We start from the raw sequence: 12,177 nt of genomic DNA on the forward strand, positions 1-12,177 counted from the left end.
GTCTTGGTTTCTGATATTCTAGTAGTATTCTCTACAACTTGCAGAGATAATTGCTATTTAGGATTAAAAAGTCTGAATTACAAATGCTGTAAAATAAATGTTGATGAAAGAAATGCAGGTGGGTCATTTACAGAGAAATAGGTTAATTGTGTCAACGGGCAGTTTATTTTCAGAATAGGGGAAAAATTAAGAACACAAAGCATAGAACAAGAGTAATGAATTTTATCATAATTATTGGTGTTTTGCTTGGGAAGAAATACTAATTGGAGTCCTACCAGGAACTGCAAATTACAGTCTTAGACATCTGAACGGAGAAGAGCGTGCCTGCTTCATTGCACACGGAGATGGCACTTCTACATCGGGCTACACTTGGGAGATTTATGCAAAACACAGATGTGTACATTTCTGAGCTGCAAAAATTTGTATGAAATATCAGTTGTACAAAGATCAGGTCTTCTACCTTAAAAGCTGGTACAACTATGGGGCTTCAGGGGATATAGGGTCATGTGGTAGAAGACGGCAGCATTGCTCAGTGCACATATGCAGAAACGTGGTGATGGACAGTAGTAGCTGGAAGAGAATTCCAGACCATACAGCAATGAGAACTATTTGAAAGACAAGCTAAAAAAATTAAGAAAATAGAGTGAAGACAGGATGCAATAGAAAGAAGACAAAGGACTTTTTAGGCAAGATTTTCAGAAATTAATGTCTGAATATCAGTTTCTAAATCTTTCTTTAAGTATGGGGGCTTGATTTTTTTGTGAGGTGCTAAGTAGCCAGGAGCGTATTTGAATACTGTATCAGGTGCATTTAGTGTGTTGATCTGAAACATTAGGAGGCTAAAATGTTACTATTTAGCATTTTCCTGAGAAATTAAAAATTTAGGAAACAAATGTGAAGCATCCAAACAGGAGGATGTTTCTGAAGAAAACCTGGTGGGTTCTGTTGTAATGCCAGTTTGTCTTTCACTGTCTTTCAGTTCCCAAGCTGAGAGCGAGGGTTTCAGAAACTGGTGAAGAGAAATGCACAAGGGATTCGGGAACTGTTTCATTTCAAAATTGTCCCTCTTTTTTTTTTTTTTTTTTTGTTGTTGGTATGTGAATATTCTTTTGAGGTTGGCCATGATGTTCTCAGCTCAGAAAAATCAGATTAATTCTAGTTTTTGATGTTCCTCCTGTGAGAAAATTCTCTTTTAACAGTTGGTATGAATTTAATCCCTTCGCATTCCATTCTCAAGAATGCTGTAACTACTGTTTGCAAGAAATCCAAGATGCTTTTGAAAGGACAAGGAAATATTTCATTCAGAGTTCAGCCTGGGCACATTCAGGTAAGAGAAAGATGTTGGGTAGGCAAGAGGAGACTACAAATTAAAAAACACCTTGCGTGACTGCCCCCCACAGCTGAATGCAGAATGTCTGTGCATTCACATTTAATTGATGGACAATAAAAAGCAGGAGAGCTGTTGAGACTGGTGTTTCAGGAAACAAATCACCCTTAAATTCAGTCACTGCCTTTTCATGCTTTTCCGAGTGTGTGGTGTGGCGCTGCATGAGCAAGCGGAGGCTGTTCCCCTTCTTTCTCCCTGCGGGATTGGCCTCTCTGGATTTTAATTGGTTTTTTTTTTCCAGTTGTTGTTAAGACTTCTTAAAATCCCTCATCTCACTTGTATTAAAGCAGCACTGGTTCGGTGCACAAAGCTGCACCCAGCATGGGGCTGAGTGGTCACAAGCTGTCCTGATCTTGAGGCCCAGCAACAGCTGGGATTTACTGGTTCCTGAGCCCCCAAAGGAGGCAGAGAGGAGCACCTGGGAACCTGTGAGTCATTCCTACTGCCAAATGGGACTGGGGGAGAAGTCTGACCCCTTCCAAGTGGAAGATTCATCATGGTATTGTGCTATTTCACTGTTTCCACTCTAAATGAATGTTATGGGTAGATTTTTTTCAATAAATAAGAATTAATTTTTTGACACTGCCAAGAAAATGAAACAGATTAGGGATTGGTTAGGGCTGCAGGAATGAAAACATGATATTACATTGTAGTGTTGAGAAATAGATCCAATTACTTTTGGCTAGAAGAAACAGGATATATGCATCAGTTGTGTAAACAACAGCTTTTCATCTTGAACATGCCAGAGTCAGCTGCTTTGGTCAGATAGACTGGGTTCTGCTCCATGCAGTTCTGTGACACCTGCAAAATAACAAGGGGATACAAACAATAGGACAAGAGGGAATGGCCTCAAGCTGCACCAGGGCAGTGTCAGACTGGCTCCGAGGAAGGATTTCTGTGCAGAAGGGGCTGTTGGGCGTTGGAATGGGCTGCCCAGGGCAGGGGGGGAGTCCCCATCCCTGGAGGGGTCGAAGAGTCGGGCTGACCCAGCGCTGAGGGATCTGGTGGAGTTGGGAACGGTCAGGGTGAGGTTCATGGTTGGACTGGAGGAGCTTCAAGGGCTTTTCTAACCTTGATGATTCTGTGGGAAAAGATGAAAAAACCCACAAACTGGAGTTTATGTTCCAGCCCCTTGAGTCGGCTATTCACAAGCTGGCCACACCACCAGGATTAGGCATTTCTTGTACTTGGACTACAAATACAGGAAAGGAAATTTGAGGAGACATAATCTGGAGCTATACAACAATACAGGTAAAATACATTATGAGGAGAGGAATAAGGATGCATTCAAATCCATAATCGACTTCATGCTGAGCACCATTTTCAAATTGACGAACTTGATGCCGGTATCTGTGTTATGAATAGATGTCTGATTTTTGGAGACTGTGATCTGCTCATGCTTCATTATAATCATAATGATAATACTATAAGGAGAAAAAAAATAGTGAAGTGGAGATTCTAAACAGCATCTTTCAGAAGGGTCCTGGGGACCTATTGAAGATTCAGACAGGGCCTTCTAATTCTGTTTCTGTTTATCTGATATTACTTACCTGGGATGACTCTTTTCCTGAATCATGGTAATTTCTGCTTGTCTATGCCCCTGATCTTGTTAATTTTGTATTTAAAATATAATCCCACTAAAAACATTTTCAGTAAAAGACAAATCCAACATATGCTATTGTATCCCCAGAAATCTTTTAGTGGGCTTCAGTTCTGGAATAATAACTAAATTAATGCACAAGTAGAAGAATCCTGCAAGGTCAAATATTGTGGTGTGAAAGGAAGGAGCTGAATTGCAAAGTAGACAGATCCAGAATTGTTATAAAATTGTGAAGCTCCTTTTGTTAGGAAAGCTTTTCTTTCTCATACCAAAAGATAATGTAATCAAATGTTATGTTTTCCTTCTCTGCAAAATTAAACACAGATTAATTGTGTATTATCTGAGTGGGTGTTTACCTGAGTTAGTTGTTTAGAGTACTGCTCTGGAGTCCATGCTGTAAATGAACTATCTAGACTGCTGGGATTAATGCAGTTTATCTGGAGAACACCCTGCAATTTGTCATAACGTGATAACTGAGTTAATCTCACATAATCTGCTAAATTTAAATACACAGCTATTAAAAGAATAGGGAGCAATCTGAGAGATACCTGGGAGGAGGACTATCACTGGGCTGTGGATGTCATCTTTTTTGTTGTCTCTTTAGTAGGAAAATCAGGTCACCTCTTGTTTTATTCCTATATCTGATATGTATTTTGCATGAACGCTTTTTTTTTTTTTTTTCCAGCATCTTACAGGATCCTGATGCATTTAAAAAAAAGCTACAGTACTGTATGATAGTATAAATAATTTTTTTTCAGTTTCTATCAGCCACAGAAAGGGTGCAGCTGTGTTGCATGTTTTTTCTTTAGACTATATTTATTACTATTATGTTTAATAGCCATGACAATATATTGGGGCTTTCAGTTTGTATCTATTTTTTGGTCTTTTCAGGATGAGACTTCTGGATGATATGTAATATATGCCAGTTTAAGTAGACTGTAGACAGTATCATGTCTACTCTTCATGCTTGGGTGAGAAAGATCTGTCCTCCTTCTGGTCAAGATGCCTAGGTAAAAGCTAGAGGTGCGGAGTATATTTTCAGGGCCTGACTGTGCTTTCTGCTGGGCAGGTTGAATGCCACCATTTGGGTTGCTAATGCTTCATGCTCCCCATACCCTCATCTTCTGCTTCTTGAAAGGTAAAAATGATGGAACATAGAATAGAAGGAAGACCCATTCTTAATGCTAATAAAAGATTCCAAGAAAATACAGTGCAGTTTAGCTCACCCTGGTATTTCTCCAGTGTTGGCACTTAAAATAGGTTCATCCCCACCATTTAACTGTGTCTTAGAAAAGAAAGTGGTGTTCTTCAGACTTTTGAACTGTGTCTAAAATGTATTGTACTTAAGGTTGTTGCACTGCTTCTTTGAATGCCTTTTTGGGGAACATACAGTATGTGAATGGCTGCATTTTGACTGTAGAAAACCAGAGTCTCTCTTTACTTCCAAGTTCAAATTTAAGTTTTGAAAAATGATATAAACCTTAAATCTTCAGTAGAATTTGCCCAGGTCTGGGAAAATTGGGCTTTTGTGTTCACCAGGTTTCACTTAAGTCCCTTTTATAGTTGTGTGTCCTCATTCTATAAAGTGTGGACTGTATGGGTAGGTTCATTCAGAATGGTTGTGCCAGGAAGTCATGGTTGGATTGTCCAGCCCTTAAGAACTTTCTCTTTAGAAACCTAGCTGTTCCGATGCCCAGCACTGAGCATGGCACTCTTCAGAAGACCTCCCAGGAGCAGTATTCCTGCAGTAATGAACAGAGATATTACTTTAGATATGACTAGATTCAAAAATAGGAATGGAAGAATCTGGAAAGAGATGAACACAGAACTCGCAGGAATTCTGGGTGCCTTGTGTTTGTGTGTGAAGTATACATGCATGCCCTTGGCTCAGTGAAAGGGCTTGAAAATGTCTGGTGCTGTCTTTCTGGAAGGGTTTGCTCCTTCTGCAGTGCTGGAAAGGTGGTTTGAATCCCCACGTGCTCCTGGACTAACACAGTACCCATTAGGATGGAGTTGAAGCAGTACTACAAGTGAAAACCTGGAGCTGTGGCAAGCCAAGTTCTGGTTTTGACCATCTTAGTGTTGGCTCATCCTTTAAATAAAGGATAATAAAGCAGTGTGTTTCCTCTTAATCTAATCCTCATCAGACCCATCCAAGGCAGGGGGTTGTCAGCTGCTAGTGTTGGCTGCCTTCTTCTTAGAGATTCACAGCAACACTTGGCTATACCAAATGTCATTGCCATGAATGTGACACATTGTGTTCCTGAAAATAAAAATGGAGTCATCCCCACTTGTTCAAAGCACATTTATCTCCCCCTCCATTTATTCTCTCCATCATGATACAATAACTGCTGCAAGATTTCCAGTGTGTATATCAAGTTACAGATTAGTGCAGGCCCCTGTGGTTCTTGGAAGGGCACGGGGCTGTTTTTGTTTACCGATGACATTTATCCTCTCATTTCCTTTTGGAAGCATGACAGCTTCTAGCTGTCTGATGGGGAATGTACTTACAGGACCTTCTTTTCATGCCGTGTCTGGTGATAAACACTGCACTGCATAGTATTCGTGTCTGCTTGCTATGGAGCCGCTATGACTACTTTCAGCAGTCAGTCTGGCAGGAACTTGGCTGGAAAGCAAAAGGGGTTGCTAAGTGCAATTATCTTCTCTTGCAGGAGGAGACCGGGAGCGGATGACAGCTAATCATGAGACGTACCTTCTTATGGCGAGCACGCAGAGTGACATGGAGGATTGGGTGAAATCCATTCGCAGGGTTATATGGGCACCATTTGGAGGAGGTGAGTCAGTGAGAGAACATGCAAGGCTCCTAGGTACTCAGAGACACTTAAGGGTTCTGCTGTCGTCTCTCAGTCACAGCCAGAGTTTTGAAGTGGAGGAGAATGGTCTAGATCTTTCCAAAAAAAGTGGAGTAAACCCTTTGTTTTCACTTGCAATGCAGGTATCAGGCATGTTCTCATGCAGAGGGGTCGGTTAAAAGGCTTTAAACTGTCTGGAACCACTTCACTTGATGAGGATAGCACATGATAGTGCATTGCCAAGGCAAGGGGGAAGCTTTCACAGGAGATTGGTCTTCTATGAAATCAGCTTTCCTGACGGGAGAAACAGGGTAATTCCTTTGATTACCAGCTAAAAAACCATCCATGTGTTTCATAAACGCCTGTTACAAGAAGCTGTCAGTGATTCCCATGCAAGTGACAACTAGGACTAGTAATAGTATTCTGTAAAGCTATGCACTGCAATATAAGCCTCACAATATTGGCACTAGCAGTATAGAATGTTCCTTTTCTTTTGATCAGCATACCAAATAATTTCAGTAGTACTGGATCAGAATTTATTGCTGAATGTGTAGCTGTCGTTTTAAAAAGCTCTCGTACGTTGAATGGGTTGCAAATTATTATCATCATTTTCATCATTATTATTCTGGTGATAATGTCTTGTCCTGGTTTGAGCCCAGAGGGCAATTGAGCACCATGCAGCCATTCACTCACCCCTTTCCACCCCAGCGCTGGGAAGGAGAAAAATTATTCGAAGGGCTCAGGAATCAAGATAAGGACAGAGAGGGGTTGCTCACCCGTTATGGTCACAGGCAAAAGACAGGCTCCTTAGGGGAAGAAAAGGAGGACATTAATTCAAAACACTAACAGCAACACTTAATAGACACAATGGGACGGTGAGAAGCTTTACCATATCTTAAAGAAAACCACCTTCCACAACCCCTCCCTTCTTCCCTGGGCTCAGTTTTGTTCCTGATATCTCTACTTTCTCTCTACCTCCTCCCTCCAGCGGGGCAGGGGATGGAGGTACAGTCAGTCTGCCGCTTCTTCCTCCAAGGTGAGGGGAAGCACTCTTCTGCATTCTTCCCCCTGCTCCATGTGGCGTCCCTCTCATGGGAGACAGTCCTCCACAAACCTTTTCTGTCATGAGTCTTCCTCATGGGATGCATTCTTCTCGAGATGCTCCGGCATGGGTCACCTCCATGTGTTCCAGTCCTCCCAATGCCGGACTACAACAGCAGGGGCTGCTTCTTCCCACAGAGACCTTGGGGGTCCTCCCCAGGCCTCGGGCAGATCTCTGCTCCTCTGGTGACCTCCACGGGTGCAGGGGGGGCGGCCCTGCTGTTTCACCACGGGATACAGGGGCGCTGTCTGCTCTGGAGCACCTCTGCCCCTTCTTCCTTCCACCGACTTCAGTGTTCACACAGGTGTCCTTCTCGTAACACCTCCTCACAAGCCTCCTCCTCCCAGTTTTTCCTTCTTAAATACGTTATCGCAGAGGCACAGCCACCATCGCTAAACATTGGCTCTGTTTCTAGCCCAAGTCCATGCACAGAGCTACAAATAGAAACCAAGTCTCCCGAGTCCTGACCCTGTGCTTTCTTCACCATCCCCTCATTTGCTTTTATAGGGCAAGAGCTATTTCTAGCTTCCAGCTGGGAATCCTTCCAGCCATCATGAAAATTCTCTGGACACCATCATTGTTGTAGGAGCATTTAATGCCAGTTACTGAGGGAAGAACCTCACTGAAGACTGCCCTGTTTTCTTGAGTAAATATAATGACTCAGGATTATTTTTATTGGGAAGCAAACAGTTAACTCCCTGGAAAACATGAGAATAGATGGAACGTGCTTTTGGATTTAGTCTTCATGGAGAAGATTTGACCGTAATAGCAAGGCAAAAGCAGTGTCATGGGAGGTGTCACCATTAAGCACTGTGTTTCTAGCATGTCCCCCATTTAATTAACTACTCACTACTTAAGTTGATAGTCTGAGCTATCTTAACAAGTCTTAATAAGCCCTGTAATTATGTATGGCCAAACACACTCCTATTTTTATTATTCCTTGCTACGTGGATGTTGCTACAGCTGCTGCAACAGTCTGACCCTTCTAAAGAAGGGCACTTCATGCTTAAGTTGTCTAAACCCCTGACTTGATGAGCTGTAGCCACCGGAGTTAAAAATCTTTTTATCTATTACATTAGCTGTAAACAAGATACTGAAAAATTGTAGTCACATGATGATGACCAGCCAGTAACAAATAATTACTTGTAACACAAAATTATTTCAGGCAGCTAATTAATCAAAACCCCATCTTCCTGAATTTCAGTACTAGATGGTACTGTACACAACAGCCTGATGGCATACAAGTCAAGGGGCACTTTGAGTGACATACTTGAATTTTCTGGTTCCTTTAAGCATTGTAAGCAAGCTCTGTGTGTGCATATGCAACGGATGTGTCTTGGTGAGCCAGTAATATTTAAAGTTTGTCTAGCAGTGGGAAAGGACTCCTGGTACCAGAGCAAGGAGCTCTGTAAATGATTAACCGTATCATTAAATTGTTATTTGTTAACCTGTGCTAGAAAGAGGAGGTGGGAGGGGGCAGGTGGGAATCTGCTAAGGTGATCAGAAACAGCTTGGGTTTTGCACCAAAAGAATAAGGTGACTGGAAAAAATTCTGAAAGGGAAAAGAAATGTAAATGAGTCAGCGCATGCAATGCCTGTTTGCACATGAAATTCCTTTCCTGATTAGATTAAAAAGGCAATTTTTTACAGGAGGGAAAGGCCTGAGCATTAACTGCAGAGCTTGCAACTAAGGGGGAGGGAGGAGGCGAGAAGAAGGAGCACATGAGCATTTTAGCAGGGGTAGTAGCAGTGTAAGGTCTGGCACCTCCTGCGGGAGCCAGACACAGCCTGCTCACTTTCCAAGCTGCCGCACACCACAGCCACCTGAAGTCAACTCAAAGTCACCCGGAGGAGCAGACAAATCTGCGTTGCAGCGGCTGCGTCCTTCCTCTCCATCCTTCCCCTGCACCTGCTGCGTGCGAGGGGCTGGCGCAGGCGGCAGCAGCAGCAGCCTTGGCTGCCATTGCCAGGCGTGGGACCAGAGGGACCAAGCAGGCTGAGCATCCCTGCGTGGAGGCACGTATTTCTCAGCAGCTCCCCAGGATCCTGCCGGCAAAGATGCGCTGTTGCTGCATCTGACGTGCCTTTCCCGTGAGAGCTCCTCGTAGTCCGAAGGCAATAAAATAAGCAAGAAGCCCATGAGAACATCAGACAGGGTGCTGAGTACAGAAAAAGCATTTTGAAAAGATTCTGTTATGGACAGAGAGCCTTTTAGACGAAGGGGCTGTTGTTTTTGCTTCACAATTGCAGAGAGAAAGGGAGCCAGCAAGGAGTATCGTATCCCGGAGGATTCTTCAGTGGCTTTTTTGGCATTGTTCTTCTCGTTACCCTTGCGCACTGTGAAGCACTGACCTTTTCCTGTGGAATTGGAGTCTCTGCCACTCAACCCCCTGTTCCAGCTGGGAGGAAGAGGTCTTTTCTCCCCCTCGGTGCAGGCACTTCTGTTTGAATGCAAGATACATCTTTTTGCTGAAACTCTTTTGTTGTGACATTACATAATAAACAGTTGTCTTGCTGCAGGAAATAAAAGAAACGAAAGGAAATAGAGACGGAAGGAAATTGTTCCCAAAGCAACACTGAAGCAGGGAAGAGAACATTAAAATTACTTTCAGCCCTACCCAAGATCTAGAAGACCACAAATCTCCTAGCTCCAGAGGAAAATACACTATTATAAAAACTCGTCAGCAGTCAGTGACGATGAGCAGTCATAGTGTTTCGTCCAAATGCAGCTGGTAAAGGAAAGCTTTGGAGGGACGTGGGGACTCTGGCCTGTATGATGCCTGAAGACAGAAATGCTGGAGTCCGCAGCCCAGGTGCCTTAGCAGCAGCTCCTTTCCTTCCTAAAACTACTTATAGGAGAATTAAACGGTGTTTTAGTTTCCGTAAAGGTAGGTCCATTCTGTTGTTGTGTTCTGCTTTGCTAGTGAAGCCATGATTTCTGAGAAGTCATGGGGGCTGTGTGTGCAGGGGCAGATGAGAGTACCAAAACAAAAGGCATTAAACAATGCAGATGCCAACATTCCACAAATGATTTATTTACTTCTTTGTTCATTTGTTTGTAGCTGGCCAGCTGATACTGTCTCCTCTACATAATAGCCTGTGAATGGGCTGCCTGAATGAGATGGCTTGAGACAAGGTTATTGCAGAGCCTCTAAGGAAAAAATCAGTGCGAGCAGTGGGGGAATCAGACCTATGGTGCTCTGAGTCACCTATTTGTCTGGCAGAACATCAGGAAAAAGAGTTTGGGTTTGTATTTTGTCTGTGAGTGAGGAGGGAGGAGAAGAGAGAAAGCAAAGCAACATGATAAATTTGCAACTGTGCAGAAGACTAAGTCCTTGGATTCAAAGATATCTGATGGATTGAGGTGTAGCCCTACAATACACTGTCCTGTTGCAAGTGCTGCATTGCCACTTCATCCTGCTGCCCTGCAGCCTGCATTTGCCTTTCCACCTGCTGCATAGAGTTGTTTAAAGGCAGTTTTCTTCTGCATTGCACATGCTTCTGTTGAAGCAGAGTATGGCAGTACTGGGGGGAGGAGGGCAAAGAGGAGGCTGGCTCTCGAGATATGTCAGCTGAAAGTGCTGGAAGGGAGATGCATGTCTGAGAAAGAGATATGAGTGATGACAAGGTGCCTGGGATGAGTGGGGAGAAACTGCCTCTATGATGAGAACAAAAACTTTGTCTGTGGGAAGAGGGGGATATTGGTGCTGCCTTAAAAACTATGCTGGACAGAAAAATCCAAGTAAAAGGTCTAAATTGTCATGTTTTTCTCAAGTGTGAGCAATGATCTTACTCAGAACTTATACAATCATCTTCATCTCCTGCTTTTCCCTAAAGTGTTCCTCCCTGCTGCCATTTGTCCTTTTGCAGGACCACGCAGCCCTTTGCTCACAAGACTCGGTGGTGAGGTAGTGGCATCGTTGCTTTTGAGGGTTGTGTGTGCACAGGCAGTCAGGGGCAATGCCTTGAAACAAGGGATCGCAGCTGGTGAGGGACTCACTGCAGAACTACAGCAGAGATCCACTATCACTTGCATCTGAGATAACCTTGAAAGCTGTTTGCCCCCTGTACCCCCACTCCCCAGGGCCAGCATTGCCCCTGGCTGCTGGAGTTCAGTCCTTTGGAGACTGGCCAGGAGGATGTGGCCGTATCCGTATGAAGTGTGCTAGTGCATTTCAAGGTACCGGTGTAAATTAGAGCTGCCTGTGCCCGGTTTATATACTTAACTAATTGAGGAATGTTTGGAAGTTGAATAAAGGATGAGTTGATAGTTTTGCAGACAGCTGCCTTTGTGCCTGGGGTGCAGGCTTAGCTGCTCTAAGAAGAGCTTCAGCTGTTGCTTCTTTCTCCATATGTTCTGACACAGAAACTCTTCATGTCTAAAACTCCAAGTGAAGCTGCAGCGCTTGGGGCAGAGGACAGAATAATGGAGGCCATGCTGCTACTTTGCTTTCCTCTACGTATAATTTGTTTGAGTTGCTTTCTTATACACGTTTTCTGTCAACAGGGGCCCTAGGTCAGAGCTGGAGATTGCTGGGTGCACATGTTTAACTAGATCCATGTCCCACTAAAGTCAACAGAAAGATGAACATTAACTGGACTTTCAGTCAAGTCTTTACTAGGGTTGTACAGGCAAATTAGGCTAACTAATTTGTCTTACTAATTGGCATACTGAATTCTTATAACTTCATTTGCAGATTGTGTGTGTATAAAAGTATAAAAAAGGGCAGAACTAGCCTTCTGCAAACCTAGTCCATACTTGTGTAAAGCAGATCAGTTAGTTCTAAGCTGTGCAACGCGATGTGGAGAATAAAACTAGCAGGGAAAACCCACTGGCTAGTCATTAAAAGAACTGCAAGGGAATTGTGACATTGTATGCTTAGGCAGAGATACATCATCATCTTTAGAGGTGGTACAAGGTGTGTAACTCTTCTTGGAAGTCAGATCAAAGCTGCATTGTGATAGGCACTGAAGAATTAAATGTCAGACCTGTTTGGAGGTCATGTCATAGAAGTCAGTGCTCAGAGGGCAGCGTCTGAAGAGAGTCAGAGCCAAGTGTCTTTAAAATCTGATTTAGAGAAGATGCTCTCTGTTAAAGTACCACCACAGGAAATCTCCTGAAAGCACATGCCGGGTAAGCGGGGAAAGCAATAACTAAGGGTAACTTTGCTGGCATGCAATGGTGAGAATATTCAGTAGCATGGTGAATTTGAGTGAGCAGAGTTTTGGAGGAGGAGTTGGCATTGGCCATGGCCAGAGAAACGGTGCAGGTCCT

At 43.5% G+C, this 12,177-nt stretch overlaps 1 protein-coding gene across 6 annotated transcripts in view; it reads left to right on the top strand.

Annotated features, from left to right (window-relative positions):
- The window catches only part of ARHGAP24 (Rho GTPase activating protein 24), a 221,006-nt gene that overhangs the window by 182,442 nt on the left and 26,387 nt on the right, over nucleotides 1-12,177 (top strand). For 5 of the 6 annotated variants that reach the window (XM_026847433.1, XM_026847434.1, XM_026847435.1 and 2 more), the window contains one exon: nucleotides 5,660-5,782. In XM_026847433.1, the coding sequence (XP_026703234.1) occupies nucleotides 5,660-5,782 (123 nt within the window). Of the gene's footprint in view, nucleotides 1-5,659; nucleotides 5,783-8,709; nucleotides 9,791-12,177 lie in introns of those variants that run through there. The other variant, XM_026847437.1, reaches the window with a different exon arrangement.

This window comes from Athene cunicularia (genome assembly GCF_003259725.1).
Source record: "Athene cunicularia isolate RWA chromosome 4 unlocalized genomic scaffold, athCun1 chr4_part2, whole genome shotgun sequence".
Taxonomy (NCBI): Eukaryota; Metazoa; Chordata; class Aves; order Strigiformes; family Strigidae; genus Athene; species Athene cunicularia.